Source organism: Macrobrachium nipponense, chromosome 14, assembly GCF_015104395.2.
Source record: "Macrobrachium nipponense isolate FS-2020 chromosome 14, ASM1510439v2, whole genome shotgun sequence".
In the NCBI taxonomy this organism is placed as follows: domain Eukaryota; kingdom Metazoa; phylum Arthropoda; class Malacostraca; order Decapoda; family Palaemonidae; genus Macrobrachium; species Macrobrachium nipponense.
In genome coordinates this window covers 24,963,895-24,977,174 of record NC_087207.1, presented here as the reverse complement: position 1 = coordinate 24,977,174, position 13,280 = coordinate 24,963,895, and the positions used below count along the sequence as shown (strand labels likewise).

Below are 13,280 nucleotides of genomic sequence, written 5' to 3'. Positions count from 1 at the left end.
ACAAATGATTTTCAAAATGATTTTTTTTATTATAAGGTAAATTACCTGGTAATTAAAACGAAACTCATAAGAAACATATTTTTTGCATCTGTATTGAACAATTCCACAATTCCATAACTATAGAAGCAATCCCACCTAACAACTTTCCATAAGTAAAATGATAATATGCATCACAATATATCCCCATTGAGCAATCAATACATCGAAATCATGAATCATGTAAAATGGAAACATTCCTTCAATTGAGACATAAGATATTTATGAAAGTGAGTATTTCATATGTTCAAGCACTTCGTTTGAGGGACATTTTTGTGACAGTAATTCAAACACATTACACCAGCACGTTTGCATGAACAGCGCGTTGAAGTGCATGACCCATTGCATCTATACAGTGTAAGTATATTGTCAGGGAGTGGTTTCAAACACTTCTTGGGAAGAAGAATTCCGCCTTGATTCATCCAACAATAATTGCATGGTTCGAGAGCACAAGTTTCCACACCAAACAAGGTGGGTGCGTTTCGTATCTCATAAAAGGCCCTTTTCAAATGCCCCCATATAACACTTGATGTTGGTGGCAACTCATTCAGGCCTATCACAGAATTTTGATGCAGCTATACTCTCAGCTGGTCAAATGAAGTGGATGTTTGTCCCAGCCCACACATGCACAAGATATTGCTGAGATAAAGTTCTGTCTCAGAGAGAATGAGTGATTCTCCTAATCCAGATAGTGGCTGACGTACCATAGCAGTGTTTATCCTGACCTTGCTGGGAGCGTCATTTCCTTTAAACATATGATCTTTAATTAGAACTCGACAGGTTTCACCTCGTAGTTTTTGGTGAAGGGTGTGAAGTGGTACCTTTCTTTGCTTTTTGCCAGCTCCAAGCCGAACCCAGAGCTCAATCTTTAAGCACACTCCTGTACAGCAACAGTAGAACAACAGAGCCAGTATCATTGGACGTTATTATGGCTCTTTTAAATCCCTGTTTAACTGCCATTGTACATGAGAAATGATATGGCAATCAGCATCATCCTGCCAATTTTTCAAGATTGGGTAGTTCACTAGCAGGTGACTGACAAACTTTTATTCGTGCTGATACCAACTCCTCATTGATTATATCATTCCATCAAGAACAGCATCTCTCGGATCACGTTCACGTTCTCCTACATGCCGGGCAAACAGTTGTAGATTTTGTTTGTTAAGACTTGAATTCCAGAACTTTTCTAATTGATACAGAATGGGCACTGATTCATTCAAAGCAGACAAGTCAATAGAACTTTTCCTCCTAGACCTACGAGTGAGCACGCTCTCCATCCTTTGTTGAACTGTCAATGTAGCTGTCAAATACAATGTGTCATTGTTGTGTTAAGACACAGTTTCTTGGCTTTTATAAGTACTGCATTGATTACACCACCAAAATTTAGAAAGACAGGCATCTGGGGAAGCTGGCGTACATTAGACATGAAATAAATGAAAACGTGTGTTTGTTGAGAATTGTTTGGAGAATATCGATAGTCATCCAAAGTTAGATTTTTACTAGTTCTGTCATCAATTGTGTTTTTCTGAGGTTTTGTTGTAATACCTCCATCAAAAAGTGAGCTTGATGTAAGATCATGACTATACACCTCATCTTGAGACATGTTACACGGAAGTGCAAGATCCACATCTCTCTGTGCTGATGCAATTTCCCTAACAGAGTTATCAGCTTTCCTTATTTGGATCTCGGCTTTATTAGGAAGGTACTGTGTCTCAAGTGAAGGCAAGTTTACCTTTGTTATTGTCTCGTTGATTTTTAGGACTTTATCACCTACCTCTCATTTCGGAAATTGATGTAAGGTGCTATTCCATTTTGCAATGCTATTAGGAGTCTTGCCTTAACTGAGTTACATGTAGTTTGCTTGGTTACAATATTGTGAAGTGGTACTTTGGACGTTGAGATGATGAATGGGTTTCCTCGTTCACTGACAAAGTCCAATAGCTTCTTCACATTCCTATCAAATATCAATCCATTGTGGCCTGAAATATCACGTGGTATTGATGTTTCCAGATGATTCATGAGGCTGCACTCGTGAGGGACTGCAGAAGACTTGTTATTGCCATGATTTCATGAAATAAAAGGCACCGGGACCCTTTGAGAACCGGTTCATGGATTGCTCCAACTCCTTATCCCCCTGCCACAGCAGAAAATACTGTTCCTGGTCTTTACAACGAAATGTCCGGTGCAGAATTTGTTGTACAATGTGGGATGTGTGATTTCCAATACCTTGATTCTCTCCAGATACCAAGATGCATACCTTAGGTGGTTAATTGCATCAAACTCACGAAGAATGTCAAGAGAGAGGGTCGATGTGTTCTAATGTTTTTACAAAAAGATCTTGTTTAACTAAAGTACTAGATTTGAAAGTTTCATCGAGAGAACTACTGCAGCATTATGTCTCTAGTTCATATCTTCTAATGTAGCGTCTAAGACAGACCTTGTGGCAGTAAAGATCAGCAAAAATGTCATTTATACAATTTAACTCAACAGCCCTACAATATACTTCATCTTTGAAATGTCTAGTGGCAATAAAAAATGTTTCGGCAGCATTTTGCTCACTGATTCGAAACTTGTCTCTCAAAATTACTTGATTACCTTTCATACTCCCATTAACACCATCTTCTATTTATTTAAGATTCTTACTGGTTCCCTCCTCTGCTCTTTTCAGTGTTTTAGTAACAATGTCATTTCTTATATCTGCAGCATGCTTCATGCTCCTACATCCAGCTTCAATGAATTTTTTTTGTGTCATGCTTCTGGCAGAGAATACATTTAGTTTGCATGATTAAATCCATGTGTGGCAAGACCGAAGATTAAAATTGATACCTCCGACCTCTTAACATGTAAATATCCATTTTGATATCTGAAGTGTGTTTGAGACCAGAGTTGCCAAAATATTCACATTCTCTGCTGAGAAAATTACTTAAGAAATTTATCCCTTGTGCAGAAATGAATAAAAACAGGCATATCAAATGGTGTTCTGTTGTGAACGGTAGTAGGTACCAAATTTAGTACTATTCAGTATATCCCATTTCCGGCTGCCATCTTGGATTATCGCCTCTAGCGGACATTTGCCCCAGTTTTGCAAAAAGCACCTGTCATTTTCTTTAACCTGAACCAGTATATTTTCAATATCTAAAGTCGAAATTAGGCAACACTGAAATGTATACGGGCTAAATTGCCAAGGCCTGGACTAATTAAGCGCAAAATACAATGTTGAAAATTGCATTAGCGATAATAAGACTGAGGCCTCATTTTCAAACTTGAAAACTAAAGAAAGCATTTCTTACGAGGCTGAAGAAACTTTTCTAAAAGAGTCAAGCTGATCAGCAATGTTGTTCTGTTTGCCAGTGGAGGAATTGCAGAGTGACAGTGAGGAAAAAGCTGTTGAAGAAGAAACATTAGAAAATGCCATTAAAGAAGGAGGCTTGCAATACGTGCACATGAGTGGTTTTACAGCCCCTAAGTTTCCCCAAATATGACTTTCTAGGAAGTAAAGCAACTGAAGGAGGCACATGGATTGTTATTATAAGTAGAACAAATGAGAAGATTCTTATGAATCCTCGATCCGAATTCTTGGAGCATTTAAAATCGATGGAAAAGATGCTTATTTGATATCATGGGAAAAATACCTAAAATCAGGAATAAGTACTACAATAAACGAGTTGTGATGTGATGGGCAGTTGCATTCCATTACCCTTAGAGTAATTAAGTTTTTTGTTTGTTGCCACACATTTTTCAGGATTCACAGATTAAATAGGGACGTGTATTTAAAAGTGCGAGTTGTATATGACTGAAAAATTTTAAGTTTTTCGTTTATAAATGCTAGTTTTAATTCTTTAGATGAATATACATATAGAAATGTATCTTATTTTCCTAAAAAAAATCACAATTTCTAATATTAAAAAGAGAATGATTAAACGAGAAAAGTTTTCCAATTTGCATAGAACTTAGGCAGAGGAGAAAGCAAGTAAACTGCGTGACGTCATGCTTCTTAACCCCCATCTCCTCAACCCCTATAATCCTGCACCCGAGACCTTGGTTTTGGTTATGACAATAATTGTATTAATTACTCATTGTGGTGAAGTTTGATAGGACAGAGAGCTCCTGCATCATATTCTGTCACTGAATTTGGTGAAGTATTAATCGTTTTTCAGTGGCTTGGAAGATATGGGCATTTCTCCTGAAATTTCAGGTTAAGTATAGTATACAATTCTTTAGGTCTTTCAAACTTTGTCAGGTAATTTATGTTACTTTAATATGCTGCTAATTAAAAAATGCTACATAATCTCTGTTAGCCTCTCTTCTACATTTTGTCAGCTTTCTGAGTAATATACGTAGCGCCTCAGTGGTGTGGTTGGTTTGGTGTTTGCTTCTCACCTCGATGGTCGCGGGTTCGATTCCCGGCCATTTCATTGAGGAGTGAGAGATGTGTATTTCTGGTGATAGAAGTGCACTCTCGACGTGGTTCGGAAGTCATGTAAAGCCGTTGGTCCCGTTGCTGAATAACCACTGGTTCCATGCAACGTAAAAACACCATACAAACTGAGTAATATACAGTATCACATCACATAAAAATACTCTTGTAAACCACTGGAGAAAGGAAATCCCTTGGAGTAGAATACAATCTTGTTACTGTAATCTGAGAAACAATGCATAAAAACCACCCAGACACTATCTCTTGTTATATTTAAAAATATGCATACTTTAATCATTAAATGCATAATCTAGTATACTATGGCATATAGTACTACATATATTTAACCTGTCTAGTGATAATCGTTACACTATGATAAAAAAATTAGGTTTAATAATATGTTACTCCTAGGGTTATGATTAATGATATATTGCCAGAATGTGGAAAAGCAACGACCCAAGAAAAGCTGATCAATGGTTTCTGTGGGTGGCGTGATATGAAAACTGCATAGAAAGACAAGTCAATGTACGACAGTTCATGCGCTTTTTCAAAGTGCCTTTGGGAAACTGGTTGCAGCCAGTAATATGAGGCACTAACGAAATGTGCATTCATATGTGCGTGTGCGCCTCTTCTGTTAATGATGTATGATACCCAAGTCTATGGGGGATTTGGCATAGAGGCGGCTTTGAGAGAAAGGCAGGATGCCGTGGAAGCTCAGCAAGAGTTTCTTTATAATATAGTGCTTGAAATACTCCGGCTGCCTGGGTGAGTCTTATATTTTAGCCAAAGAGCGGCTTGTTGTCTGTTTAACATTTCATCAGAATATCCAATCTTTTCCAATCTTTAATCTCTGTTGTTAAACTTATGTGTGTACTTACGCGGTGTTCTCGTGTCTTTGAAACAGACGGTTCTAGCGGAACCATGTGGGGGGGACCGAGAGGGAGTCCCGATGGAAGAATAGACATTTGGTGTGATAATTACTTTTTAGACATTTTACTGTTGGGGTTTTTAAGTTAGTCAGTAAGACTTGGATCATTATCTTTTGTTACTAAATAAATGTATTTTTTATAATGCAACTCTCATTTTGAGTACCTGTTAGAGTGGAGAGAGAGAGAAGAGAGAGAGAGAGAGAGAGAAAGAGTCGAGTATCGTAGAGTGAGAGAGAGAGAGAGAGAGAGAGAGAGAGAGAAAAGTCGCAAGCCGCTGGTTGCTTGGGAGAGAGAGAAAGATTTGTGTGTTTGCCTGACGCTTGGAGTTACACGTTTACCAAATGAATAATGAGGATCATGTCCTCATTACAAATATATGTATTGCGATTTTGTATCAATGAATGGCAAAGCAAACAAATACTTCCATGTACATACTGTACATACACAGCAGGTGTGTGACTAACAATAAACTTAATACAGTACATCAAAATAATTTTCAGTCATGAAAAATGTTTAAATTATCTGAACACTAAATAGCATACTGCACATCAAAATGTTTAATCCAAATATAAAAATTCTCAATTATTCAAAACTAAATAAAGTAGGTACATAGAAACAATATAAGCATAGAAAACTTACTTTATTATCTATTCACATACTATAGTAGTACATCAAAATAATATATGGTAATCTAGAAAAATTTGTAATTATTCAAACAAATCAAACAAGAAACATATCTACAAATACAGGAATATACTGCGTATATATGGAAAAAATGTGCCTGAAAAGTGTTTTCAGTTCTCAGCCAAGACTTTTCTAGCTGCCACCATAAGAGCTTCTACATCGTCACCACATCTTGCAATGAACATCCGAGCTTTATTGGCCAGCAACGCCCACTCATCTTTTTCAGCAGAGTATTTCACCTCCAAAAAGGCAAGAACCACAGAAGTGGCCCAGGATGTTTCATTCTGGAAGATAAAACAAATTAAACTTTAGCACTGGATGTATAGTGTACTGGTACATGAAGCAGATAACTTCATCTTTCATTATTTGTTGAAGACTGTTTTCTAAGTCCAAAAGTGAAGATCATATTTTGAAAAACATTTATTCAACTAACAGGCTGCAGGGTGTAGCATACCTTCATTAACTGACACGGACATCATTTATTCATTATCTGTATAATCTTTTTGCACTGGTATCTTGGGTAAGAGTGCTGCTGTTTGCATTACTTGCCAACCGAAGCATCAAGATCCTCATGTTTTGAGTACCTTTCTCCTCTTTAAACTTGCTAGCTGTACTCCTACAATTGGTGTTCCATATCCCTAACAGACTCACAAAGATTATTTGGCTTTTTCTTTCCATTTTATAAAAGTTGCTTCTTATGCTGAACTTGCACACAAACGGCACCTCAACACCTCTGTTAATCCTTTCTCCTATTGTGCCTTTATTTTTTAAAAATACCATGGTGTTTCTTAGCCATTATTTTCAGATATTTTGCAATAAACTGTCTAAAAGAACAAAACACAATGAAAACGCACACTGTGATAGTTTCAATGTACCATATTTTCACAATTCTCAGTCACTATCTAGTCCTACAAGAGCACTTTGCACCCCAATCATCAACCTTGACCTTTGTTTCTCTTTTTTGTTGAGATATCTTTAATCTCCATGCATTGAATACATGGTTGTTTACATACCTTTGTTATATATGTAAAATCAAATACTGGATTAATAAGATAAATTCTCTCTAATTCTTAATTTTGTAAAACAATATATAGAGCAATAAACACAAATACGGAAAATAATGACCATACCTTGTACGTAGTTGCACCATCAAGAAGCGAGCGAGGCAGTGATGTGATCTTCACCACATCTTCCAGGGTCCAGGATCCATCAAACTTCTGAAGACTAACCACAGCCATAAGATCTTTCCCATAATCCACTGGAGAATGTCCCCCTCTCACAGATTCTGCTGCCGCACCCAAATCCCCATTCTCATCCTCATCCATATCCATGTCTGCTGCCTGCATTCAAGAAAATCCAGATTTAGCTTGTGAAGCTTAATTATTGACATTTGCTGGGATAGATTTTAGCAAAAATTCTTTTAACTTACTGGTATTCTTTGTGTAAATATACAGTTTGTGCAACTGTAATACTACTAAAGGTAGCAAGCATTTACTAATTCATGATAAGTTTTAAATTTTTGTTCTACTTTCACTGCCTTCTTATCTGAAGAGAAAAATCCTTCTTCTGTGCAAGAGCTTGCAAAAGTTGAGTTTGAATGATGTAGCTGAGGAGACAACAATATGTACTAGTTTGTTCATGAAACTTACCTGTCAGATATATATATACTAGCTGTATTTTCTGAAGTCCGACAGAAATTCAAAAACTTCCGGCACACACAGTGGTCGGCCAGGTGGTTAGTACCCATTCCCGCCGCTGGGAGGCGGGTATCAGGAACCATTCCCATTTTCTATTCATAATTTTTCTGTCGCCGGTGCTGGAAACACCTGTTTTCAGTACCTCCGTCTTAGGATTTTGGAAACTTCATGGCCGCTAAATATCCTAATTGTCTTTTGATTTATTGACTTGGATTTGTGGCTAGGCATACGCTATCTTAAATTGTTTTGAATATGATTCATTTTTGTATATCTGAATCTAGTTAGGCTAGTTTCAGAGGGTGTTGTCTGCTAAGATAGGGTGTGGCTACCGAAAGCTTCGGTAGTTCCGCACTCGATATGCACGAGGGCTATGTGTCTTGCTTCTTTGTTGAGATTTGTCATGTAAGGAGTGTGAGACTTTGTCTAATTCCGTAAGGAAGACGTATGATTCGTATGTACGCAATTAATCAGTAAACAAAGTCAGGGTAGGCTAACCTACCTGTAGACTTTATTTTGCCTAAACCCTGTAGTATGGCCTACGGGCTATAAATATGTATCGTGAGGTAATGCCCTTTACGTTATAGATTCCATCTGTATCTTGGAATCTAAGGTGCTCGCTCTCCTATCATTGTGGTGAAGAGTGCTACTTCTGTAGTTGTTACTCCTAACCCTGTAATGTTGCCTTCGGGCCCTAAACAGTTTCTGTAGAGGGTATTGACCTTTCTCTGATACTCTATCGATTCGTAACTTAGAATCGAAAGTGCTGGCTTTGGAGAGCAAAAGTGAAGTGGCTAAGTGCAGTGACAGTGCCCCTTGTGTAGTGGAGGGTGCGTCAGATCGGCCTTATTTCGCCTCTAGGCCGGGACCTCTGCTTGACTCCCAGGAACAGGGAGAGAGCATGTCGAAAGCCGAAGGAGGGTTACGAGGAACTCCCACCGATCTGACGTGCCTTCGGCAGACCTGAAGTTACTCCCAGGCTGCCAAAGTGCGTGCACGAATCCTGAAGGATTGCTTCTCGTCCTCCGAAGCGTCCTCCCTGCGCAGGGTTTGGAGCTTTCGGAAGGACTCGCGCCCTCTAAATAGAAGCTTTATAGAAGAGGACGTTTCACGTCCTCTCTCTCTCTCTCGTCATGCGTTGCAGTGAGAAGTAAGAAGGCGAACGTCGCCTGAACTCGTGTACGTCTTTCCACCGAGAAAAGGGAAAGCAAGTCATATTAGCAGGACGCTTTTGAGCGCGGACGTCCTAGCTTGTTGCTGTGAGAATAAGAAGGCGTTCCCTCGCCCCGCGTATTCTCACACGATCAACCCTTCACCTGAGACTGCTTCGTGCAGTCGGTTTTCTCTCCGAGATGTCTAATGCTCTTCCCTGAAGGCAGTTTCGCTTGCATTGACGCCTGTCAGGAGCGTGACGCTTTTCTGCACGCTTTTTTTTTTTGACACTCGGCTTGGACGGGACGTTCGGATGGACGCCAGGCGCGCGCGGGTGCACGCCAAGCGCGCACCAGTAGACGCCGAGGCCGAGTGCACGCCAGTGGATACCGAGCGCGAGCGGCGCGCGCCAGTGGACGCCGAGAGTGCTCGCTGCTCGCCAGTGGACGCCGAGCGTGCTCGCTGCTAGCCAGTGGATGCCGAGCGCGCGCGCCAGCGCACGCCAGGTGTGTCGCCTGGCTGAACGTTTCTGTTGAAGTCTTCAAGCTGATTTGGGGGGCCTAAAGATTTTTTACCTAACTTCGGTGATCCCATTCTACATCACCTGTGAAGTAAGCAGTGCTTCGGAGGAAGCTTAAAGTGAAAAGGCAACTTCGTTTTCGAAACCCAGCAAGACCACGGGTTTCGTGAATTATAGAGGTCTCTGTCAGTAATATTGCTTTTCGTAAAGTCCAGGATTGGATGGAGTTATGGAAAGCTCAAGGAAAGATCTCTTTTGCTCTACCGCAGTCAAGACTTTGCGGTAAGGCAGCTATGGGTTATGTAAAAGCTCGACGTCCTGCACGTCAGGACTCTCGGCAACGTTCAGTAGGATTCTTGCAAAGGCACTCATCAAAAGGACGCTCTTCAGGAAAGCGCAAGACAGGACTTCCTTTGCCATACTGCCAATAAATTTTGATACGGGAGAGGAAGCTGGTTGGAGAGTTTCTTCCTCTTCCCAGGATAATTTTGCAAGCTTTTTAGCCCATCTGAAAGGGCTTTTCAGATGATAGATTTTGTTAGTTCCTAGTCGGGACTACGCTGCCGAATTGAACATCGTCGTTCTACCTGTCGTAAGCGTCTCTTAACAGGATTCTTGCCCCTTCCTCGTTTGAGACGGGAATCGAAAATAAAATGCTCGACTTCCTGGATTACGTTTTGTCAATTCAGTGAATTTCCCCCATTGACAATATACTATCGTTTTGTCAAGTAAGTGGGTATCCCCTCATTGACAAAATATCTCTTTGTCCCGTAAATGGGTTAGTTCTCATTGACAAACTTCTCATTAACTTTATATTGCGTAAGCGGATAAGCTCTTATTGACAAGATTCGGAAGAGCTCTCATTCATCATTCGCAGACTCGTACAAGAAATAGACTTGTAGACTACGTCAATGAACGCTTATGTCCAATAACATGAGAAGCTTGAGCTGTCCGCTTCAATTCTCTTGAGTTTTGTTTATGAAACTTGCCTGTCAGATATGTATGTAGCTGTATTTCCGAATTCAGCTATAGTATATATGTCTGCCAGGTAAGTATGAAAAAACTTTATTGCATAATATCATATTTTGCCTTGCATTATTTTACTACTGGTGTTCAAGTCATATACGCTTGCTGTAGTTACCTCTTCGGATGGCAACCGAGAGGTCTATTGTCTATTATTTTAAGGACATTTAATCGTTACTCCCTGCAGCCTTCCAGGAGTTTCCGATTTATCTTTTACCGTTGTATGGTAGTGTTATGACGACACGAACGCATCTATATATTTAGCGTTTTCTGTTTCGCTTAAATATACCAGCTTGAGAGTCTCTTTATGCTAAAAATTACGGACCTATTTCTTGGTAGAATAGGGTAGCTGGCAACCCAGGCATAAAGTTAAGAGACGACGATCGTAAGCTGCTGCTGTCACTGTCCTCTCCGCCAGTCCAAACGAGGCAGTACCAGCTCGTTCGCTGTCATGCGCTGTAGGTTACGTCTCTCTCTCCTGCGGGATTGACTGACTAACCGTATCTCTGTGCTGGCAGTTACGTCTCTCTCTCTCCTGCGGGATTGACTGACTAACTGTATCTCTGCCCTACAATCACGGACTTTAGCCTAAGATTGAGGGGATTTCTTACATGAATGAATAAACATTGCATTCGTTTTGCCTTACAATGTTCTCAGAGATATCTCTTACTCCTTTCGGTGCTCGTTACCGCACGGTATAGGACTACGAGTCTACCGCAACATTTCACTATTATATGCTCTCCTGCTTAGGCAAAGCGCAGCCTTTTTAGGGAAGTAAACATACTGTGTGAGGGAATGGATGAGCTTGCTGGGGACCATTTCCTTCCTAAAGAAGTTTGTTTCCCTGAATAGACTGCAATTCAGACCTCTACAGTTTTTTCCTACCGGGAAACTGAAATTTTATTAAAGATCTAGGAATGATTCTGAACATCTCTCGGTGCGTTAAGTATCACTTGAGGTGATAGAAAGAAGGTGCCGGACATCTGGAGAGGGTTTCAGATGTCCTGGATCATAATCTGAAAGAAGTGGAAGCAATTCTGTCGTCCCTCCAGTCCTGGAAACGAGTTTTTGGAACCAGTGGTCCATATCAACTCTGATCTTCCACAGCTCTCTCATATCTTAGGAAGTATCTTCTCTCGGTCCCTGTTCGGGTTTACGAGAAAGAGCCTATTATAACAACAGGCGTAGAATGTAACGATCCTCTAGAGGTTCGTTACAGGATTGCAAAAGTCCGTACGAATCGTCTCGATCGACGGCAGCAACTACTGACTTCCGAGTGGAATCTTTCTTTAGAAGTATGTTGAGAGTTATGGAGACTTTAGGACGTCCTTTCATACATCTCTTCGCTATGATATTGAACAGGGATGGATGTTTAGTCTCTTTTCCCCTTTTTCAAACGCTTAGGAAATGTAATAAGATGATTTATACCATCACAGGGAGCGACAATGACGCTAATCGCCCATGTTGGCCCTTCAAGATCCTAGATTCACAGAGGTCACGTCCTTCCAAGGACCTTTTCCGAGAGAGTCGGTCTACTTTAACACGAAAGGTACCTATAACCTCTCCGCTCTGAGTCTGACTACGTTCAGACTATCGAGATGTTGACAGCATAAGATTGCCGTCTTCCCTTTCTGTTTGAAGAATGGGATAAGCTGGCAGTCACAACTATTAAAGAATACGCAAATATGTTGTTGACGGCCTTTGGGCTCAGAGATTTGCTTCTGTCAAACAACAACAAAGCCCTTCACGATCTTTGAGTTCTGTGGAATCTCGAAACTCGCTCACCATCTACTTTTTGTCTCACCTGTTTTCTCGGAGTCAGACACTCGTGCGAGATCAGGAGACACATAGTAGCCCTGAGTTTCTTGTTGACGAAGTCGGTTGCGTTTACACACCCCCGATGATCGTTTAACATGAGACCAGGTTGGACTGTCAGGCATTCGTCCTTCGGGACTGAATCGCCTTTTGCTCCTCGCTCCTTTCTCCTGGCACCAGAAGCTCGAGTCAGGAGTGGCTCAGGAGTTGATTCGCTAACGACGTTGGGTTGCGTTCATACCCCAAGGTTTGCTTAGCTTGAATCGCCCAGGCAGTCCAGACACTCATCCTTCAGCGAAGAATAGTGCCTTATGGTCTTCAGGGTACAGCCTTGCTGTCCTTGATTCGTCTGACTGGTCAACTGGTCGGTCACCTGACTTTAGTACAGACTGACTGACTGTGCATGTCCAGATCGAAGCTTTCAATATGGAACTTAGACATAGTCTGAAGTTCTTGATGTCAAAGCATTCGAACATCTCCTACCTGTTAACTTCTTGCACGTGATCAGGAAGGCCTTTTTCTAACCACCCTAGATACGACAAAAAGAGGGTTAGTGAGGTTTTCAGCCATCGTCAGAAGTTTTGGCATTAGAGAACACAAGGCGGTGCGTTCTCTAAGCCTTCCGTTGTGGCCTAAGAATGGAAACCCGTCTTGTTCTTGGGCCAGGAGCTTGGAATCAAGGATGGCACAAGTTATTGGGCAGGAGCCAGAGAGAGTCCTGTGCCCTGTCAGGTCTCTCAAGTTTTATCTACATAAAACTCAAGAAAGTCGAAGTCGTACAGACAATCTGCAGTGTTCCGAAAAGACCAGACTTGCCCATATCGAAGAACACCCTGGCTTTATTGTTAAGGAGTTCTTTCAAAAAAAAGCTCCTTCATTGTGTTGGCACAAAGATTTGAAATCTTTTGATTTGAATGCTCACGAGGTGAGGGCGCGGCCTCGGAAGCATTTCAACAGAGCATGGCACTCAGCAACATCCTGAGTACCATGTTTTAGCGAAGCAACTCTGT

The 13,280-nt window shown here is 40.8% G+C and overlaps 2 protein-coding genes across 2 annotated transcripts in view; one reads left to right on the top strand and one right to left on the bottom strand.

The window, feature by feature from the left end:
- Window positions 1-13,280, top strand: part of LOC135226400 (von Willebrand factor A domain-containing protein 5A-like) — a 442,225-nt gene that overhangs the window by 47,254 nt on the left and 381,691 nt on the right. The gene's annotated exons all lie outside the window — the stretch shown is intronic.
- Window positions 6,006-13,280, bottom strand: part of LOC135226404 (von Willebrand factor A domain-containing protein 5A-like) — a 192,592-nt gene continuing 185,317 nt past the window's right edge. Inside the window, exons 20-21 of the mRNA XM_064265923.1 lie at window positions 7,197-7,406; window positions 6,006-6,350 (exon numbers count right to left, since the gene is read on the bottom strand). Coding sequence (XP_064121993.1) covers window positions 6,177-6,350; window positions 7,197-7,406 — 384 coding nt within the window. The 3' untranslated portion in view covers window positions 6,006-6,176. The remainder of the gene's footprint in view (window positions 6,351-7,196; window positions 7,407-13,280) is intronic.